Source organism: Rattus rattus, chromosome 3, assembly GCF_011064425.1.
Source record: "Rattus rattus isolate New Zealand chromosome 3, Rrattus_CSIRO_v1, whole genome shotgun sequence".
Lineage (NCBI taxonomy): Eukaryota > Metazoa > Chordata > Mammalia > Rodentia > Muridae > Rattus > Rattus rattus.
Genome location: NC_046156.1, coordinates 38,323,528 through 38,345,964, shown reverse-complemented (window position 1 = coordinate 38,345,964; position 22,437 = coordinate 38,323,528). Strand labels below are relative to the sequence as shown.

Sequence of the window (22,437 nt, the reverse complement as noted above, 5' to 3'; positions counted from 1 at the left end):
TACTTAAGGGCCTGGAGGCTTAGCCCATAACCTTTCCTTCCCAGACATTCTTCCCTGCAAAAAGTATTTAATCTCAGGCCTACCCTGAGAAGGGGGGTATGGCTTTACTCATCCACTTTCCACCATGACAATAAATGTCTCAAAACCGTGGACTGTCCCTTTTCACCGCAATCTGCCTTGGGGAGCCACAGAGAAGACCTTCACCTATCAGAGTCCTTGTCTAATTTCCCACAGGCCTCTCTGCACTCCCAGCCATGACCACAGCAAAGCCAAGCCCAAGCCTACAGCCCATCAGCCAAAGGACTCCTCTCCTGTTCCTTCCCATGGGACCAGCTGGAGCTCCCTCTTTCCCCCTCCTCCCTGGGCTCGCAACCCCAACTCTGTTCTCAGCTTTTCTGTGGCTTCCAGTGGCCCCTGGATGCCCAAGAGCCTAAGAACCCCACAGCCTGGCCTCCTTGCAGGCCTGGAGACCTCCAAGCCAGCTCCAGCTGTGTCCCATGCCTCAGATTGCCCTTCCTCACCCCCAGGGTGGTCAACTTCCTACATCCTGCCTTCCCAAGCGGCCAAGCCCTGTGGTGGAACAGACGTGGGGACACCCCCGCCCCCATAACCTTACAAATAATGACATTCCTTTAAGGAATAGTTCGGGGATGGACTGGGTCAACCAAAAGCCACACTAATGACAGTAAAGACTCTCTTCTGTCCTCTTCAGAAAGTGAAGCAAAGCTTGTGACTTGGACCTTCAGTCAGTGTGAAAGCTAATCTTTTCTGGGATCCTCTCTCTAAAATGTAAACACACATAGGAAGACCTAAGGAATCTTCAGGAACCACAGATACCTTCCTAGGTTCTCCTACTGCCCTATGGGCCCCAAACGGTGGGGATAAGACTCTGAGGCTAAGAAGTGTTAGATTGCTCTCTTTCAAGTCTTGGCTCCAAGATGACCATAAACAAGAGAAACAACAGTCATGCCAAAAAGGGCCGAGGCCATGTGCAGCCAATTCGCTGCACGAACTGCGCCCGGTGCGTGCCCAAGGATAAGGCCATTCCTTATCCTTGTTTGTTGTTCGGAACACTGTAGGAGCCTGCAGTCAGGGACATATCTGAAGCAAGCGTCTTCAATGTGTTTGTGCTTCCCACACTCTATGTCAAGCTGCACTACTGCGTGAGCTGTGCCATTCATAGCAAGGTCGTCAGGAATCGATCTGGTGAGGCCTGGAAGGACTGAACACCCCCACCATGATTCAGACCTGCTGGCGCTGCACCACGACCTCCACCAAAGCCCATGTAAAGAGGTGATTTCATGAAGGCAGAAAGAAAAATAACCTTGGAAAAATAAAACGGGAAGTTATACTTAAAAAAAAAAAAGCAGTGTTGGATTATTTCACAGATTGTTGAAAACCAGACAGCCGCCATTTTGTGAGATGTATAAAGAGGAAGCAGGGAGACAAAAGAACATGACTTCTGAAGCTCCTATTGAAGTGCAACATGGACCTGTGGGAGAACCTTCCTTGGGTGGTCACACTATTATAAGAAGAGTTCTTGAGTCACCCGGTAGTGATTTCACAGAAAATTAATACAACAGGAAAATTAAAGTTAAGTTGAAGTTCTGAAGGGGTAAAACATCACATGGTTAATTCTAGAGGGTCCAATGGACAAATCTTTCTTGTGTGGAGTCATTGAGTACAATTCCTCGCAGGCAACCACTGTTTTTAGTCTCATGCACTTTATTTTAGAGACATCTGAAAGCCAATGGAAATGTGATATGGAAATCCAAATGGAAGTTTGCAATTGACCTCAAGATAACAAAAATTATACTTGAAAAAAGAGGCTAGGCTGCACTGTGCTGAGCTGGCCAAAAACAAAGGCAGGAGGAGGGCGGGGGATGAGTTAGCCTTTTCTTAATGCCAGCATCCACATCAAAGGCATAAAAGGGTTGGAAGTTGATGAGAAGAGCGTTTTGAAAGATAAATGTTTAATTTTGGAATAATTTTAGAGCTTTGGAAAAGCCTTAAAGCTGGAACAGAGAGTCCCGTGTATCCTTCGCCCGTGCTCCCCCAATGTTAATGCTTTACGTGCCCACAGCACATTCCGGAGGGTTCAGCCTTAGCCTTGGCAGTGTGCAGTTAAGGAAACTACAGCTTTTGTTTTGATTCCGTCAGATTCCACCAGTGTCCTTTCTCTGTTCCAGGATCTAACTCAGGACATCAAGTCATATCTGGTTATCATGATCCTCTTTGGTCCGTAACATATTCTTGTTTCTCTTAACTTTATCATCCCTGAAGATTCTCGATGGCTGATTTGCCAACTTCCTCTCCACTTGTAGATTTTCCCTGCTATTCTCTCATAACTAGACTGCTGTTCTGGGTTAAGAGAAGGCATCACGGTAAGATGACATGCCCTTTTCGTAAAATCCCATCAGCGAACTTAGCCGGTCTGGCAAACGTCACTGTGAATTGCCCTTGATAACTTTGTTAAGGTTGTCGGTGTTTTTCACTCTCCAGTCTTTGGCAATGGGTCCCTAAGGCTTGCTCGCTCTCAAGGGTAGGAAACTCAAGTCCTGCCTCCTACAGAGAGAAGTATTTACATTATCTGTGACTATTTACTTGTCGATCACAATATCAGCCTACCCCTTTCTCTTCCTGTCCTCCTTGCCCTCCCCTCTCCTTCCTGCATCATTTCTTTATATTCTGGAGCGTGTCAAGTCAGGGCCCAGGACTGGGGAGGCAAGGCAGGCAATCTCTGTGAATGAGATGCCAGCCTGGTCTATGTAGCAAGTTCCAGGGCCCTGTCTCAAAAACTAAAACAAACCAACCAACCAACCAACCAAACCAAATAAAGTAAAAGGAAACCAACCAACCAACCAACCAACCAAACCACCCAAATAAAGCAAACCAAAACAAACCAAAGCCCACCATTGCTAGTTAATTTTGGTTAACCCCCAAAATGGCTGTCCTGATGACATGCTTTCAACAGAAGGACTTTGGTGGAGTGAACAGTATTGTGACTGAGTAGACAGAGTTAGACTAAGGGCAAATTTCTGCTTATGAAGAACCTCTCCTGATCCCCCTGCCCTCAAAGATTAAAAACCTTGGGCAAAGGCATCTAGTTCCTGGTCAGTCCACACAGCATGTATCAGATCAAAACCATCCCCAACCCCCACCCCTGACTGCATATAAAATTGTTTTGCTTTTCTGGCATTTTGGTCTTTTCTTTGCCCCACTCCCAGACCCAGAGACGGCCTTGGCAATTTGATCCCCAATAAACCTTTCTTTCTACCCATGTAGTGGTCCAGCTCAGTCTTTTCATTGTGCCCTTGCTTACTGGCAGGACTGCTGTGATCAACCAATTCCAGCATGCTCTTCAGGTCCAACCCTCCTTGCCTTTAGTCTACACTACTAGTGACAAAGCTGTTTCCCAAAGTTACTTAGAACAGTTCCTTCCACCCCCTTCAGTGGGGCTGCCACATATATTTATTTATTTTCTTACTTATAGACAGGGACTCACTCTATAGCCCTTGATCTCATGGAACTCACTGTATAGACCAGGCTGAGCAGTGCTGGTTTCACTGGTGTTTGCCACTGTGCCCTATCATGCATTTGTAATCCAGTTAGGATCAGTTTTCACAGTCCATACATTCTGCCCTGGGATCTCTGACCCCCTTGGCTGATTTTTTTTCATTTGCATAAACATAATTTCTCTCCTGTTCAGGTGTCGCTAAGAACAGCCATTGTCAGATCGGTGCTTTTGTTTGAGTTTGTTTTGTTTTGGGGAACTGTCGTGAGACTTCATGACAAGAAGGAGGAAAATGAGAATCACTTCTAATTCTCCTACATTGTTGGATATAGAGGATTTTATGGAGTTCAGTGTAGAGAATCCCATGGAATTCTCGCTAAGCTGTGAACCATTCTGTAACATCTGGAGGGCAGTGGCTTTGATTAGGAATTCTATGCCACCATGGCATTTATCAGGGACAAGGGACAAATGAGGGCTTTCTGAGGTCCAGATGCTGGGTCTGGGTCTACGTAGCTGGATTTTATTGACCCTGTCAAAGGCTACACAGAAGGCAGTGGAGGCCTCAGAGTGAGACTGCAGACCGAAGAGGACTTCCCAAATGACTAGCGGGAGTGGAGAAGACAAACATTTAGTACCTAAACGTAACCAGAGAAGATTCAGGAACTGCCCGTGTTTGCTTCAAGAGCAAGGACTGTGGAGGATGGACTGGTTTCACTGAGTAAATTTAAATACAGAGAAGGGAAGAAAAAAAATCCAAATTCTTCCTGGCTGTGTCTTGTGTTTTGTTTGAGTGATGTAATGCCTCTGGAGCGATGTACACACGAGAATAGATTTGTGCGTTACCTATCTGTAAACATAAATCATACCACATTTCCCCTTTGAAATGAAAGGCAGTACACTACACAGTGATCTATTGTTTACCTTTAGTAATGTGCCTTACAGTTCTATACATGTCAGAATATGAGGGCTTCCTAATTTTTTTAAAAAAATTTTAATTATGTATATGTGTGTGCAGGTGAGTACAGGTGCCTGGGGAGGCCAGACGTTGGATCCCTGGAACTAGATTATAGTTGCTTGTGAGCCACTCAGTGTGGTGCTGGGAGTTGAACTAAGGTCCTTTGCAAGAGCAATATTCACTTTTAAACTCTGAGCCATCTCTCTAACCCCTGGGATTTTCTGGTTTTCTGTTGTAAAATTTGCAACATGCAGTGAGACTTTTGGCAACTACATACCACTACCCCCACTATCAAGGCAACGATAGGCCCACCCCAACGCCCACTAACTGCCCCTCCACGTTATTATTTCATTATGTAGCCAATGCTGGCCATGGCTGCAGGGTATTTGATCACGTTGGGAACCCCGGATTGTGTTATTTACTGGAAAAAAACCTGTTATTAGTTGTGGCTCAGCCCTAGCACACACCTTTAATCCAAGAGCTTTCTGCTTATTGTAAAGAGGATTAAATAAAGCCAACCATAGGTCAAGAGGTGGAGCAAGCAACCAGTTCACAGGGGAATGAACCATAGAGAAACCAATGATAGTGGCGAGGGTGGGCTGGGGGACCATAGAGAGTAAGAGGAAGTCAGGAGGGTGGATAGAGAGTCACACAGGAAGTAGAAAGGAGGTGGCTTCATTCTGAGGGGATTTTTGAGACATCGTGGAGGTCGGGAGTTTAGTTTTGGGATGTCCAAGGAAGGTCAGCTTTTACCCCAGCACGTGGCTCCTGAGTCTTCATTGGTAAAATCGAATGTGTGAGGTTTTGTTAAAAACAATAGGCATAAATTTGTAATTTTTCCGCCTGCACCTTCCGTGTGCTGGGATTGCAGGCGCGAACCACTGGGGCCTGATTAGGATGCGGACCATTTTGATAGCCGCAGTAAGTCCCGTCATTCTCCTATGGAGGTGGTTGTTCCGTTGGATTGTTTTCAGGGAAAGGCTGCTGTCAAGGTCATGCGGCCGAGGATGATCATTTCTTCGGCTCGGTTCCATCTTGCACCATTGTGCCTGGTTTACACTGCGCTGGGGATCTGTACCAGCTTCATGCCTGTTAAGCAACAGCTCTACCGACTGAGCTACTGATACAACTTGGGTTTGATTCTGGCATCGATATTGTGGCACACACCCTTGTGTCAAGTTCCTTCCACTTGGGTGTTGCACACATACATCAACGCGCTTTCAATTCCGGAGCCCTACACCCTCGAGGAATATACAGCGCTGCCCGTTGTTTTTCTGATGATTGTCATTGGAGTTGTTACGAATACCAAACATGAAGATGTTATAAACATTCACAGAGATATCTGATCATTTTTGGGTGTGTAATTTTCATTCTTTTAGGTAAAGATGTAAAAGTGGAGTGACTGGGTCATGTGGCAAGTATGTGCTTAACTGCGTAAGGAGCCTTTTTTCTTCTTTTTTCTTTTCAGACTAGTTTCTCCATTCAGTCTTCCTGGACACATACATGGTTGCTCTGCTCCCGTGTCCTCTCTAGTGTTCAGTTTTACTACTTTCTAAATACTCAACTCTTACAGGAAGTATGTGGCGCCCATCACGGGTCGCGCCTGCTCCCATCTTTTGCCGGGTTTTACTGAGCTGTGTGCCCTTGTGTTACGACTTGAAAGTAGAGACCAGTCAAACGTGTCTCGCTGCTTTTGTCTTTTCTTTAAAAACCTAAAGCTTTATTGAAAGACATCTTGGTCCTTTCGTTCATGCATTTTAAAGGTAATGCTTATTCTTTAAGACGTTTAGTCTATGTGTGTGCATCGTAAAGGCTAGGGGACAGCCTCAGGTCTTGTCTTAGACATGGCGTCTTGGTAGGTTTCTGTTGCATTCACCAAGCTGGCTGGCCATACGCTTCTGGTATTCTCCTGCCTCTACTTCCCATCTCCCCCACAGAAGCACTGGGATTACAGATGGACGCTCGTCTGCATCCGGCTGGACACGGGTTCTTAAGATTCAAGCTCACCTTCAGATGTTTATGCAGCCAACCTTTCTCCACTGAGTCATCTCCCCAGCCCTGTTCATGTGTCTTCTTAAGCTTCTTTCTAAGTTTCCTTTTAAAAAGTTTTGATAAAGATGGACTTTAAAACATTTTTATTTTGCTACGAGAATCCAAAAAGATGTTTATTTGAGACTGGAACTTACAGTGTTGACCAGGTTGACCTCAAACACACAGACATCCACCTGCCTCTGCATCCTGGGTGCTGGAGTTAAAGACGCACCACTATGTCTGGCTCAGAAAGACAATTGACCCGTGTTTTGTTTCTTTGCTCAATTTGCTAAATATTTTATAGAACCTCTGGACATTTCTAGACCACTGTTACTCACTTTAAAATAAACATGCTTTTTCTTTTTCCCTTCTGTTTCTTTTCCTTGCCCGTTACCTTTCCTAGGCCTTCCATTTCAGAGCTGAATAGACGTGTTTGGAATAGACGCCCTTTCTTCTTTCTAATCCTAAGGTTTCTTAGATTTGTTTTTCAAATTAAAATTTCATTTATTTCAGGCTGGCCTCCTGCCTCAGCCTTCTGAGTGCTAAGACTACAGACATGGGCTTCTACGCATGGCATGTCTCTTTGTGGTTTTCAGTAGGGGTTACTTTCAGACTGTGAGAGAATCCTTGTCTGCTTCTAATGTGTTCAGGTTTCTTTCTCTATAGAAAAACCATCCACTGGATGTCTCCCTGATTGATCTAATCTCACTTACCAAATAGTTCACATTTCCCCATCGATTCACAATGTTTTATCATGCAGTAAGTTCCCATATTTGGATCTAATCCTGTTGGTCTGTCCATTGACGTAATGATAAACTAACAGACCAATAAACAAGGATAAAGTCTTTTCATGTTGAACCGAGTGATTGACAGAGCAGTTTCCCATTTGTTTTCCTTTTCAGCGTACCTAAGGTGGCACTGAGGTTTTCCTCCTGTGGTTCGCATATCTTTCTTGTTAAATTGATTTCTAGGCACTTTCATGTCTTTCTATGTGATCTTTGTTCCTGCTGTAGCAAATTAGAATTTTTTTAAAAAACCACGAACACGGAGATTTCAATGCGCTAGCCATCCCACGCCCAAATGTGTTCTGTTGTTGCCCACGGGGGGCTTTCCAGTTGGTTCTCTTAGTTTCCCAGGTCTATGATCATCTCCTCTACAGACCTGTAATTACTCCTGATTCCTCATTTCTAAACCTCTAATTTCTTTTGCTTTTCTGCCACTAAACGGTTTCACAACACCAATAAATTGGAAGAGTTTTAAAAGCAAATGTATTCTTAAGTTTCATTAGGGTTTCTAAAAGCTAAGAACAAACGGACTTAATGCTTTTTCACTCATTTGATGCAAATATTATTCTACTCCAGACCTTAACTTTACACATGTGACTTTGCCAACATGTGTGTGTTGTGTGTGTGTGTGTGTGTGTGTGTGTGTGTGTGTGTGCATGATTCACCTAATCCTGTGCTGAGAAAGAAAGACAAGAAGCCTCATCTTACCTTGAAGGGGGGCACCGAGAAACATGTAAAGTTTGGGTCTTTTACGTTGGGTTCCTTCCTAGCTGTCTACTGAAAGTGACCATCATTAACTTGGCCAGAGTTGCATTAGCCCACAGCCTGAGGTTTCTTCCAAATTTCTGCATTTCATCACCACCAGCAAAACCACTCCAACTTGCAGGAAGTAATCTGGAGGACTGCCCAGATAGATGTGGGTACGTTTGTATGCGGATTTCACTCAAGCAAATGACACAGTGTCAAACAGGAGGCTAGAACTAGGACTCAGTTGGGGGCAAGAGTGTGGGGAGCATCTCAAACCTTTTAGATTTCAAATGCATGGGAGACTCAAAATATGGCGCTATGCTAACACTACGCTAGTCACCAAGGCAAAAAAAAAAAAAAAGATATTTTTGCTTGTTATCATCTGTAGTACTTTTTCATTGCTTGTCAGAGCTCATGCACAGGTGCACACGCCTTCTTGAAGCTCACCCACTGCTCTAAAAGGGCGTGTTATACCTTCCACGATCGACACAGGCAGAAGGAACAATTGATGTAGTCAGAAGAAGTATTTAGAAAATGTTCTTTGGCCTTATAGCCACACTTCTCATGTTTTGTAGCTTTTAAGGCTTGGCACAGCTCTTCCACGATAAATATGATAATTTCCATCTTAAACAAACGCTTCCTTGTGTAGGAGAAGGAAACGGCGCCCCCAAGCCTATTTTTGTCTCTCTTGCTTTGTCCAAAAAGGGCTAGTCAATCCCTTCTTCTGTCTGCACTTGGAAAGTTAGTGTTGGCAAAAAGTCTGCCCTGGAAGATGAAAAGGTTGGGGCTGGCTTCAGAGGGAGAGGAGGGGGTGGCTCCAGGACATGTGATACATCTTTCCCTCCCAGCTTGGGGTGAGCTTAAGGAGGCCACTTCCTAGGTTGTCCACGCTGAACTTGATTGCTTGTACTGGATTACAGAAACCAATGTGGGCACTGCTTGGTTTTGAATGCCAGCATTTCTACTTGCACACTGGATGGGCTCAACCTTTCTCTGATCAGTCTTCTCATCTATTAGATTGATGCTTAAAGTTTAGACACCCTGTGAGGCCCCAGTGAATCAGCACATGTCGGAAGTTACAGAAGCAACAAGGAGGAAGAGTGCCACAAACCAGCACCATGTTCAGCACCTGTGTCATCATGTAAGCGTCCCATGGAATCATGGCTGCCATCCCAGTGACACAGAGAGGACAGTGGATCCAACTGTGTTTACATGGAGACCTCGGAAAAATTCCATTCTCGGGGCTGCGGTATATGGCTTAGTCCACAGTCAAGTGCTTGCCTTCTAAGAGCATTGAAAAAAATTGAAAGAACTTGGGCCAACATGGTGGGCTGGTGGGCACACACTTGTCATCCCAGCACTGGAGAAGCAGAGGTCAGTGTCTCATTGGTGAGCTCCAGGCCAACAAGACCCTGTCTCTTAGAAGTGGATGGTGTTTCTGAATATGACCCCAGAGTTTCTCCAGCCTCTGCATGCTTACATTTGGTGCGTGCACACACACACACACACACACACACACACACACACACACACACACACACACACACACACACATTCTCTGTTACTGTCTTTGTCTCTGTCTGTCTCTCCCCTTTCAATTCTAGCTGCAGGCACACTTTACAGCATTGCTAAGAAACAATATCCCCGTGTCCAAGCATTACATAATCTCTAGCCCATTAAAATGCTCCAGATTTTTTTTGGTTCAGTTGTGTTTCATTAAGACAAGCAATGATAACCACATTTTAAAAAATAAAATACTGTGGAAGTATTTCTGTATTGAGTACTTATCTCTTCACATAGTTCCTTCCTGTCCAAACTACCTTACACTAGCGTTCATTTTAGGAAAGAAGGCTACGAGATGGTGGATTACACCTGGACTCCTATGGAGTTAAATCCTGCTTGTCTTTAGGACTGGCAAGATTGATATTTATCAAACTGTATTTACAACCAGTTAGAGGACTGTCATTACTTTTAGTACAACATTTTTTATTAATTCTTTGAGGATTCCATGCAATGTATTTTGGTTATACTTCCCCCCACAACTTCTCACAGATCCACCCAACTAGATACATAACTTTGTCTCATGGTTTTCTTCCCTTCCCCTTCCCCTTCCCCTTCCCTTCCCTTCCCTTCCCCTTCCCTTCCCTTTCCTTTCCTTCCCGTCTGTCTGTCTTAAGGTCCACTGCATCCAATGCGTGCTGACCATATACTTCTTGATGTGGGACCACCCACTTAAGTGTAGCTCATCTATCAGAAGCCACGCCCTATTGAGAAAGGACCCTCCCTCTCCCCAAGTTCTCAACTGTCAATAACTCCACAGCTAGAAGTGAGGGCTCTTGAGCTTCTCTCCTCCTCACAGAATGTTGACTGGCTATCTCTACAAAGATATTTTTAAAAAGTTTATTGGAATAGGAACTATCACGGAAATCACATATAATAAAAGGAAGTCTTTTTGTGACCTTTCTATTTGTTTTACACACCTATGTAGGAAGTTGTGTGTGTCCTGGGTTGTGACAGAGTTGTAACAGAATACTCTTTACTATGTGGTTCCCAAGCTAAAGTATCATCAAGCTGTGCAAGTTGGTCAGGGCAATGCCTTGTTCTACTGAAATTATTGTTTCTCCTAAGATTTTTTTATGGAGTACTTATTCATTGTAAACATATTTATATTTTCCAAAAGAATGGGCATGAATGGGCATGCAAAGTCAACGAACTTAATTAGTACACCAGAGCATCCTGCCTGCCTGGAGCTGTAGCCTTGTCCACGGGGCAAGTGTGAGTCCCTCACACCAGCACTGCTTTGTTGCAGCTCAATAAGCACAAGAAGCCTGCAGCATGCCAGGAGCAAGTAAGACACTGGAAGTTCACCCAGGATGTTCATAAGGACCTGTGCTTATGGGTTCCCTGAAAGAAAAATGATGACGCCTGCTTGGCCTTGCTCTTCCAGGTCTATTTCTTGATTGATATATATATATATATATATATATATATTTAATATAAATTTAATATGTATATATAAAATAGCTTTTAAAACTTCAGTGTACAACCTTGTGTAAAATTCTAATAAACTTAACTTGAATACACAGAAATTTTTTTAAAAATTATTTTTATGGATTTTTGCCTGCATGTTCATATGTGCAGTCTATGTGTGCCTGGTGCCAGCCCAGGTCAGAAATGGGTGTTAGATCTCCTGGGACTGGAGTTATAAGTGGTTATGAGATGCCATGTGGATTCTGGGAATAGATCCAAAGTCCTCTGCAAGAGGGACAAGTATTGAGATGTCAAGAAACCTCTGAGCCATCTCTGCAGACCCTCAGGCCTAGTTCTTTGGCATAGTCTGAACAGCAAAGACTGTTGTTGCAATGGAAAAGTAGATGTTGATGGTTTCTCTTTAATAGTAACAAAGAACTGAGGAAGGACAAGGGTACAGTAGCCTTGTCATAAAGTCGTTCATTTGATAATAATGTATGTATTTGTTGTCACATTTCTTACATGTGTGTGTGTGTGTGTGTGTGTGTGTGTGTGTGTGTGTGTGTGTGTGTAGAAGAGATGGTTTTCAGGAGTGGGTTCTCTCCTCACATTGTGTCGGTCCCAGACGTCAAACTCAGGTCACCAGGCTTTGTGGCAAGAACCCTCTGGTTGTGCCATCTCAATAGCCCAGCACTAGTATTTGAAGACCACAGGGACCTTTACCGTTGGCTGACTTTTCGCCTTACTCAATCATTATGTGTATTGTGCAGAGTAAATAGCCCCTCCTTGTTTGTCCCTGGTTGGGAGTGCACCCTGTATCTCCCTTTTATTTTTTACAATGTATAGCAGAGGAACAGGCATCATCAGGACTGAATGCCTTTGGTCCATCAGCTCTTACCTCGGAGGAACCGGGAGCCTGGGACACAGTCTATCTGCACTTGGACTCTGAGTGTAGTTGAAGGAATTCAAGCTATACACACACAGGAAAGAGCCTGGAAGCAGAAGACACACACACACAGGCTGTTTTCATGTCTTGCATCCATCTTCCTTGGAAAGCCAGTAAAGAGACCACAGCCATTCTACCATATCAGGAAGGAGTTCAAAGGTATAACCCCAACTCATGGAAAGAGCAGGTGTGCCGTCCAGGGTAAACTTGGGTTCCCTTTCTCTCCCAAGCCCCAAATTCAACTCTGAACTGTAGGGCTGGCACTAGAATGACTTGAAGGTTGCCTGGAGGTGATTTATTATAGGAGCTTGAGGTTTTTAATCCAGCTTTGGAAATACTCTTAAAGATCCCGCACTCCATTTTATAGACAAAGCTCACACGTTGCCTTGTTTTGTTGCTTTTGCTTTTTCATTAATGTAAGTCTGAACCGTCTGGACCCAGCGGTTGTAGGACAACTTCTGACTCTCTTTCCGATCAGGGAAAGTGCCCGCTGAGCTTCACAACTTCATCAACCCCCCCCCCCCACATCAGTGATTTGTCTGTGAACCTGGAACCTTTGTCTCCTGTCCCCCTTTTAGTTTCTAAGGGAGACCTTTTACTACAGGGAGCTAGAAGCACAGTCAGCAACCAGGGGTTCACATAAGTCCAGAAAGACTAATGACATTGAACAAGCTCACGAGAAAACAATTCTATTCCTTTCCACATAAGGGGTGCGGCAGGGGTGTCTACTTTGTCTCTTTTCAGGGAAAGTAGCTTCAGGATAAATTACGTTATCTGGGACTCTAAGAGTTGCTAGTCCAGGTGATGTGGGGAAAGAATGGGCCGTCAGCACCTACCATTGATGTTGGCAAAAAGCTGGACCTCTTCCAGGGTGTCCAGCTGCTTCTCGGGGCAGCTGGATACACAGAGGGCCATGGGACCAAGTCCCCTGTCTTTGACTTCCAGATTGCAGGCATTCATAAAGAACACATGTCTAGAGATGGAGGAAATTAAAACATGTCTCAGGGCACTGGCTCTCATTGGTTTACCTGTGGGCTTTGAAAATATAGCCCATACCACCACACAGGGGCACAACAAAGGCAAACTTTGTAGCCCAATGCTTCTAAAGAACTGAACCCTTAATTAACCAACTAGGAGCATCTTGTGAACCACGTTCAAATGTGAGCAAACATTTCCTCTTTAGACTCTGCATCTGAGAGGTGGGGGAATAGAACGAGAGTTACCTGAAGAGTCAGGGAGGAAGAGAAGAGTTAGTCAAGCTGCCCATGGTTGCTAGAAGCTGGCACATAAATGCCTTAGTGGAAACTGTTCCAAAGTGTTCCAATATGTTTCAGAGATTGGCAGAACTCAGGGAAGTGACCAATGGGAAGGAAGGGAGCTGAGGTTGGGAAATTAAGACAGCATAAGAGCCAGGACAGCCTGGAGAGCTTGCCTGTGGCTACTTAGTCACAGAGCTGGCTGTCATCATCAGTCGGCAGCTTGACTTCCCAGCCCAAGGTTGATACAGGCTGCTAAAGCCACAGGACCGTAGGGGAGGAGCCCTGGGAGCAGACTGAGAGGGGGGCAAGTAGTGGAGGGGTCTAGAAGCCTCTCTCCCTCCACCGGGGATGGGAGGAAGTTTGTACAAGAGAAATAACGGGACAGATTTTCTGGGTGGATGACGCCCACAGACTTCATTTTGTTTAAAAATTTAAAATTATGTTAAAATATACATCCAGTTTGCATCCTTAACCACTTCCAGCACACAGCTCAGGGCACTAAAGGCACAGATGGTTCTGTGCAACTGTCCCTGTCCCCAGTCTCCGGAAACGGTTCCAATAGACAAGAACTACTCATCCCTCCTCTTCCCCCAACCCCGGAAACCACCAGTTCACTTTTCTTTTTTCCTCCAAAGCATAATGCACACTACCTGTCTGAGTCTGAGACACTGTCAGGGGAACAATAAACATCCGCTAAGCCTTGATTCATGCTCACTGGAGCCTTAGAACAGCCCGGAATCATAGGCACAATCACCAGTTTAAAAAGATGAAAACTGGTCTCCGAGAGGCTAGGGACTCTGACCCAGATCACAAAGGCTGAAAGTGAGCCCAGGACTGGCTGGCTCTGTAGCTGCCTGCTTTCATTTTAAGACAGGCTGACCGCGGTTTCAAATAAGAAGCGTTGCCAAGCTTTTAAACGAGCACGAAGTTTTGAAATAAAGCCCCTCTCCAGGTCGGAGACCTAACTCCAAAAGACTTACTTTTTTAGAGTCATGTCCTGCCCAGAGAGGGGGGCGCCTTCCACCGGAGAGTTCCTCTTGCCACACACATTGCCAAAGCTGTCATATCCAAAGAGGAGTCTTCCTGCCGCCCCGGCCACCACCGAGTAACCCATGATGAACACCTGGCAAAACCCAAGGGCATGTGACTGCCGGGCCACAGAGAAAGCCACTGCCCCTCACATCCCTAAAGACACCAGTGTGAAACAAGCAGATAAACACGGAGCCTCCGGAGCTCCACAGCCCTCCCTTCCCCAACAGCCATTCCCGCCAGCCAGGTAGGGTCCGGCTCTGTGAATGCTGGAGTAGCCGGTGTAGCGGGTGGGCAGCAGGGCGTCCTAGCGCACCCAGATTCCCCTCCTCTTTATCGTCTTCAAGAGGCTGCTGATTTTTTTTTTTTTCTACCAAACTTGACTGGGACAACTTCATTTTATCCCTTCCCCATGTCTGGGTTATCTAAGTGCATTGAGGCTGTGCTAAAATTTTCCTGTGTGCCTATTTGTGTGGTAGGTATGTTCTCATGTGTGGGTGCACCTGTGTACATGCATGTATATGTCAGAGGTCAAAGGTCAGAGGTCAGAGGTCAGAGGTCAGAGGATAACTTTGACTATTGATCTGCAGACAATATCCACTTGGTTTTTTTGTTCTTGTTTGTTTGTTTGTTTGTTTTTGGAGTCATGGTCTCAGGTTTAAAACTCACCAAGTAGGCTAGGCTGGCCAGCCAAAAGATCTGCCTTCGCCTGTCCCCACCTCTGATCAAATTCATGTCCTCTTACCCAAAATAGCCATACTTAGTGCCTGAGCTACCAAGCATCCTGACTTTCTTTATAAAATGTTCTTTTCATCTAATTTTAGAAAATCCTTCGCAAGGCTACACAGTTGATACAGATCAACACACTACTCACAGTCCGAAGGAGTATTTGGGTTCTTGCTTAAATTTCACAAAATAAAAAACTTATAGAAAAAAAAAAAGATTTTCGGGATTTTTCAGTTTGGCGATGGGCATCTTGCAATCAACAGGTGTTTTTTGTTATTTTGTTGGTTATGATGTTTTTGTTGCTTTGTAAATCCACTTTTATAGGGAATTCGGAATCTTTGAAATTTCAGTCCAAACACCTGTACCATTCATACACATCTGATCGTCCTCTGCCAAGATTTCTTAGGAGCATGTGGTAAGTTTACCAGCCTTTTACATACAGAATGCCACCTGAAAGTATATGGTACTCCTGGCAGGCTTATTCAGGGGCAGAGGCTGTGGGACACTATCCACTCACATGAGGAATGGTCATATATTCCAAACCTAGGCTCCCTTAAAGCCAATGTATTTCAGAGGCTCTGCATTCTTTGTCAATTTTGAAATAAAAATAACCAACAAGCCTGAGCAGGTGGAGCCTGGAGCAGGTGGAGCCTGAGCAGGTGGAGCCTGAGCAGGTGGAGCCAGAGCAGGTGGAGCCTGAGCAGGTGGAGCCAGAGCAGGTGGAGCCTGAGCAGGTGGAGCCTGAGCAGGTGGAGCCAGAGCAGGTGGAGCCTGAGCAGGTGGAGCCAGAGCAGGTGGAGCCAGAGCAGGTGGAGCCTGAGCAGGTGGAGCCTGAGCAGGTGGAGCCTGAGCAGGTGGAGCCTGAGCAGGTGGAGCCAGAGCAGGTGGAGCATGCTGGAAAGCCCAGCTCTAGAGGCAGAATAGTGAGGGTCAGGAGGGGGTTACGACCAGCTGTGGGAACATAATGACTTCAAGGCCAGCCCAGGCTGCACGAGACCCTGTCTCAAACAAACAAACAAACCCAACAAAACAAAACAAACAGACAAAAAACAAAAAAAATCAAAAACAAAAAGCCCCCAAGAGTATTAAATAATCTCCAATTGCTCAGTGCATACCAGAGACCCTTACCAGGGAACACACAGATAAAAGAACCTACTGCCTACCCTCAAAATCCAGCCCCCAGGGTGGTGGTGGTGGTGGTGGTGGTGGTGATGATGATGATGATGATGATGATGATGATGATGATCACTGGTGACTCTGTACTCAGTCAAGGTTGGACAAAGAAGCTCATCGGAGGATACCAGACTTAGTGGACCACATAGGGGAGGAGACCCTTGCTCCTTCCCACGTCTCAAGTTCCTCCTCAGTTTCATTATTGAGAGTTTTAGGCTAACAGGTCACCTTTGCTAAGAGGCAGAATTGCTCCTTTTCTACAGTGTACGGAAGTGTGGCTCAGTGTGGCTATGTGTGTGGCTTGCTTGATAAGTTGATCCAACCTCAGCAACCTCTATCTTCCTAGGTTAGAATATGGAATTGATGTCATCTGGACTTGGGAGTGGTGTGCGTGTGTGCGTGTGCGTGTGCGTGTGCATGTGTATGTGTGTGTGTGCGTGTGCGTGTGTGTGTGTGTGTGTGTGTGTGTGTGTTTGCCTACCTCACCGGAGATTTTTCCAATAGCAACATTATATTTTCTATGTATCATGGCTTCACATGTGACATCTCCTTTGGGAAGTTTGGGAAGGGTAAGGGTTAGGGTTTATTTGAGTTCCCTCCACACTACTGTGAACCATCGCTGCGGTTTTAATTCCACACAGGAGGTAGCAAGCAGTGTAACAAGACCCTTGAGAAATGGACCTCAAAGAATTAAAACTTTCCCAGGGGACCCCAGGTACTCCCCGCCACTACAATCCACATCTCCCAGGAAGAGCCTTCACTCTGCACTGATATCTGTCACACAGCCCAAGCCACATGGGAGCATTTCCTGGCTGTTTTCCTGGCTTCTAAGACTCCAACAGAAAAGGTGGAAAGAAACTAACAACTTTCTGCATCCAGTTCTGCCCAAAGCTGTAAATGAACACACTTTTCTTCACCAATGCCTGGATTTCTTTTATTAGGCTGAGGCTGGCCAGCTCCTCAGGGTCTGGACTCCAGTATAGGAAGTGTGTGTGTGTGTGTGTGTGTGTGTGTGTGTGTGTGTGTGTGTGTGTGTGTGTGTGTGTCAGGGTGCTGTGGGCTCAGATGCAGTCACTCCGAGCTGGGTCTGGGTAAACGGGAGTATTGAAAGACGACTGGGAAAGGGTGAGGTGGGAGAGGACACGGGAGGGTAAGTAGAGGCGGGGAGCACTCGAGCTGCAGACTTGCTTTCTGTTTCTGTGTTTCACACAAGCATAAGCACAGGCTGGTGCTCTTTCTGTTTGCAGGGGCCAGTTCTGGTGGCAAGCCCGACATCCTCCCCAAGCCTCTTTATCCAGCCCCAGCCAGGGGCAGCGCCATCAATAATCCTGTCCTACACTTGGCCAATCAGTATATCCACTGAAAGACCGGGAAGTGGGGCAGTGGATGCACTCATGAATGTGTGCACACATGAGTGCGGGTGGGCACACACACAGGAACACACACACACAAACACACACACACACACACACACACAATCAGTACACACACACACACACACACACACACACACACACACACACACACACACACACACACACACACACACACACACACACACACACACACACACACACACACACACCGTATCCTGCTTTAAATAGGTATCAGAAGCTAAATTTTTTTTGCAGACGATGAAAGCAGCCAGTCAGCTAAAAAAGAACTCTTTTGCCCAACACAGCAAAGAGAATCTGGGCATATGGAAAACTTTACATTTATCTTACAAACAAAGTATACTTTCTCTGCAGCTTCCAGCTCAGGGCTTGCAATGTCTCAGCCAGCTCATAATTCTCCAGGCTGGGAAGGGCCATCTATGATCTTCTCCCTAGGCAGCTGCTAGCCTGAGAGTTTGAGCTGTTGAGGGGGCAAGGGAGGATCATTAAATAACATTAACAGCCCAGGTCAAAGCTGTAGACACAGGAGGGACAGCTGCTCCCTCCATGGATATAACAGCAGGACTGGGGAAAAACAGCAACCGTTGATAGGGAAGGCCTTCTCTGAGCTCCTTAAGGAGAGTTTGGAGGGCCTCAGTACGAGCAGAAGCAGTAGCAGCAGTAACACATTCAGGCCCAAGCTTCCACTGTGTCTCTAACTGCATCTACGCAAAAACCATTTGGAAAGTTAAAAATTAAATAAACGTGTTCTTTACTTGGAAAGAACAAATGTGGTTTCCACAGTCAGTTCAAACTAAAGTCATTTTAACAAAGGTAATTACTATTAGGCAGATATTACAGGGCAATGTGAGTTAATAATTCACTATGTAGCACACATCACGCCCCAATATGGCATGGGCGACTTCATTAGCACAGCCTTTGAACAAGGCGAATGAAGCTCTAAGAACAAGAGTGGCAAGACTCAGCTCCAAGAGACTTCCTGGGCTGACACGGCAGGGTCTGGTGGGGAGCAATCATGTATACAAGTATGCTATGGGAGGGTTGCATCGTTGCTAAACACAGTAGATCAAGGACATGCATGTGTGTGTGTGTGTGTGTGTGTGTGTGTGTGTGAGTGTGTGTGTGTGTGTGTACACAAGCATGTGGGTGTATGTGGGTTTGTGTGTACATGGTTTGAAAAAATCTCTTTCTAGGCCTTTCTTGATTTTTCCCTTTGTTAGAAAACAGCAAACGTTGAGAAATGCTTGACTTGGGTATGGCTGATGTGAAAGGACTTCTGCTCTGAAAACTTGGAAAGCAAAGGAATACACAGCCCCCTTACTAAAGAAAGGTCCTGCTGCAAACTGTGGTCCTCCATATCCTAATGGAATTACCCAATACATCTTGGTCTCTGGCAGGAAGACAGTCTTCTCAGAGACTTTAGGAGATTGTGAAATCCCAGAATAAGAATTTCTTAACTCATGGTCATTCTAAACCAATCGCAGGAGTTTGTCCTTGCAGCATAAGCTTTAAACCATTGGCATCTAAGGCACACTTGTATCTGGACTCACAAACACCGGGGACTTAGGCCTGCCAAGCAGCCAGACTTACCAAACCAGTCCAAAAGAGAAAGAACAAGACTAGCCACGCCGTATCTGTGCATTTTCTATAAATTTGGGGTCGCCATTCTCTCTGCCTTGTTTTCTCTGCAGAAACCTTCCAGGAAAACGGAGAGTTGAGAAAAGCAAGAGAAATAGTCAGGTGAAATCAACCGAACCCAATCCTATCCAAACGCTGCTTAAAGTAACTTAACTTTGTCACTGGACGCTTGCTCCTGGGGAGACCTGCTCTCTGCAGGATGGATATGAAATCCTCCCGGTACCAAGTTCTTACTGGAGTTAAGACACCTCCCACCCATAGTCCCTTGCATCTTTCTGGCCCTGGCCCAACACTTGTGTCAGGTACTGTGTCCCCAGGACCAGGTGTCCTTAAAGGAATAGTGTCGCTGAAAAAGTGACTGGTCTCCCAAGGGATAGAAGAGCCGGAAGCGTCCTGTCTGTGCAGGTGCCTGCAGAGGACGCTTCCCTCAGGGCCCAGGTTGTCGCCCTTACCAGGTACTCTGCGCCCAGGCACTGCATGGTACACTCTGCAGCTGGGATTGGCAGCGGTGGTGGTCGTGGTGCACTCGGGATAGAGGTGCGGCGACCAGGCCAGGTGGCCCAGGAGGGGCGGGCAGGGCGAGCAGGGCTCCGCGCCACCTAGCGGTCCGGGACGCTGGTCCCCCTAGGCCCGCCCTTTCCGTGGTGGCTTTAGGCTGGGAGGACCTGCTTAGAGCTGGGGTGGCACCCGCGCAGACCCGGTTCCCAGGAAGTGCACCTGACCACTGTGCACCGCCTGGGCCGGTTGCCAGTGTCTGGAGTTAGAAGTAGGGCCTCAGGGATCATTCCTGAGGGCGGGGAGCTTGCAGGGGTGTGTCCCACACAGGTAAATGGTGCTTTGTGTGTGCAAAATCCTGCCCTGAAAAGCTTCACCAGTTTTCTGCGAGGCGCACCGAATTGCCATCTGTTGTCGTTCTTGATCGGGGAAACTGAGGCACTGGACAGCAATGGCGTGCTGGGAGACACTCTGCCAAGGGGCTCAGTGTCCACCATTCCAGCTGCTATTTCCACAAGGCTGAATCTTCTGCCCTGCAGAAGTTTGAGTCCCAAGAACACAAAACCTTTAGATGACTGATTTGATATCTCCCTCTGTCTGTGTCTCTGTCTCTGTCTCTTTGTGTGTCTGTCTATTTTATGTCTCTGTGTCTATCTCTCACCTCTCTCCTGTCTCTGTCTGTTTGTCTCTGTGTCTCTGTGTCTATCTCTATCCTCTTTCCTGTCTCTTTCTGTCGGTCTGTCCATCTGTCTCGGTGTCTCTGTCTATCTCTATCCGGTCTCTGTCTGTCTGTAGTCTGTCTGTCTGTCTCTTTCTCTCCCCGTTGTGTGTGGGACACTCACTTCCCTCCTCTTTGCATCATCATCTGACTTCCCAGTGGGCATCCTTTGAAGCATACCGAGCGTTTGTGTTCCTGGCGACAACAGTTTTCTCTTCAGCATTCAGGTGGGTACCAAAGCACTGCTGAGGTGAGGAATTAAGAAACGACTGCAGAGGACCTTCCTTCTCAGTCCTCTTTCAACTCTTCTACCAGCCCTTCCACACCCTCGGTCTGCTAGCCCACTGCTTCACCCCATAGGTAGCACTGGATTGAGCAGCAGTCAGTAAAGCGTTAGAAGTGGGGGCGCGAATCAGGTCTGTGTAGTTCACGTGCATATGGTTGTGAGGCCCTGATCGACAGGCATGACCGACCACCCACACCTTTAAAGAAAGTGGCTGTCTCTCCTGCCCAGCACCCACCAACTGTCAATAGCTCCTCGGCTAGGGGTGAGGGCTATCGAGTCTTTCTTCACTCCACATGGCAGCGATGACTGGTTTGATCTTGGACAGGGTTTGATCAGGCAACCGGAACCACTCTGCCTTCCTAGGTGCAGTGGCCCCGTCTTGTTTCAGAAGATCTTATTTTGCTCTGGATCTCTCTGACCTTTGACTCTTACAGTCTTTCTGCTTCCTCTTTTGGCATGCTCTCTGGGTCTTGTGGGAGTAACTAGGTGGAAGAGTTGGAGGTGAACAGCATCAGAATATTGCATGTGTGTATAAAAATATAAAAGGATCATACAAATAGTATATTAAAAATAACCAGGGGGTGGCTGGAGGGTAATGATACTTAATAGAGCTCTGGTGTGTGGGACGGAATTCCTTCTATCTTCCTAGCTCTCAGGACCTTCTGAATGCATGCTTCTCAGAAGGAGTAGCTGGAATTCCAGGGGACCCTGAATCCCCCCCACCCCCTCATCCCCCTGCAAATAGACACTGCAGAACTACAGAAAGACTGCAGTTGTCACAGCGTATCAAACACATCGGTACTAGAACTGATGGATGGAGAGGCTTAAATACTCATGGGATGTATAATTATATTTACAGCGATGATTATCAATGAAGCAGGAAAATAAAGAGGAAACAGAACAAAAAAGAGCTCTGCTAGGCACAGGGAATATAAGGATCAGAATGAAAGCCTATTGGCTCCATTTTGTAACCGTGTGGGTTAAGCTGTGGAAGAGACGTGGCTGAAGCTGGGTGAGTGATTGGAGGGGCTGCAGTGTTTGTGTGACAGTCACATCTCTTGTCTCTTACGTTTGAAGGGCCTGTGGAGGCATGAGTGGCCTGGTGAAACTTCCTACTTTCATCCACCACGTATCTGTGCCCATCTCTTAGATGTCTTTAACGTCTCTTATGGTACATGCCGCTCTTGAGAAACCATTTTCTTCTTTCAAAGTGTGAAGGCAATTCTTTGTGTTTCTCTGAGACCTGGTCCTGAGGGGTGATACCTGGAGATGCTCATTGGAGAAAATGCCGCCGCGGGGTAGATGTGTTTTGTTATATATAACACAAGTCGTAACGCTGAGAAGTGCCACCGAAGGACATGCCCAGTGCCCTCTCTTATGAGATAGGAAGAGGGAGAAATAATTTCCAAGGCATCTAGAAACCCCCTTCCCTGTGTCTTCTCCACTGATCAATGTCTTAGTAGGTAAACCAAAAATAAAAGTTTGAATATATACAGAAGGAAAACTTAAAATACCCTAAAAGAGGACTCGTGACTAAAAACTCCGTCAGTAGCTGTGAATGCCCACCACTGGATCCGATCTGAATCAAAGGCCTCGGAGGAAGAGCTGAAGCAGGGTGTTTGAAGACTGGGAAATGGCCTAGGACAGAGAGAGACCTGAAGGACAGATGTCAGCCTCTTGGTGACCTCAGACTGGCACTCATGGTCCACTTGGGTAAATGTCGTGGTTGGCGGAGCTCATTTGTCTGTTCTGAAATGTGAGGGTACGCTTG

The 22,437-nt window shown here is 46.2% G+C and overlaps 1 protein-coding gene and 1 pseudogene across 2 annotated transcripts in view; one reads left to right on the top strand and one right to left on the bottom strand.

The window, feature by feature from the left end:
• The window catches only part of Slc44a3 (solute carrier family 44 member 3), a 77,021-nt gene extending 57,152 nt beyond the window's left edge, over nt 1–19,869 (bottom strand). The window contains exons 1-5 of one of the 2 annotated variants that reach the window (XM_032897397.1): nt 19,620–19,869; nt 19,120–19,224; nt 14,188–14,330; nt 12,785–12,921; nt 11,901–11,994 (exon numbers count right to left, since the gene is read on the bottom strand). In XM_032897397.1, the coding sequence (XP_032753288.1) occupies nt 11,901–11,994; nt 12,785–12,921; nt 14,188–14,330; nt 19,120–19,224; nt 19,620–19,646 (506 nt within the window). In that variant the 5' untranslated portion in view covers nt 19,647–19,869. The remainder of the gene's footprint in view (nt 1–11,900; nt 11,995–12,784; nt 12,922–14,187; nt 14,331–19,119; nt 19,225–19,619) is intronic. The other variant, XM_032897396.1, reaches the window with a different exon arrangement.
• Nucleotides 939–1,316, top strand: LOC116896308 (annotated as a pseudogene).
• Nucleotides 19,870–22,437: the final 2,568 nt, after the last annotated feature.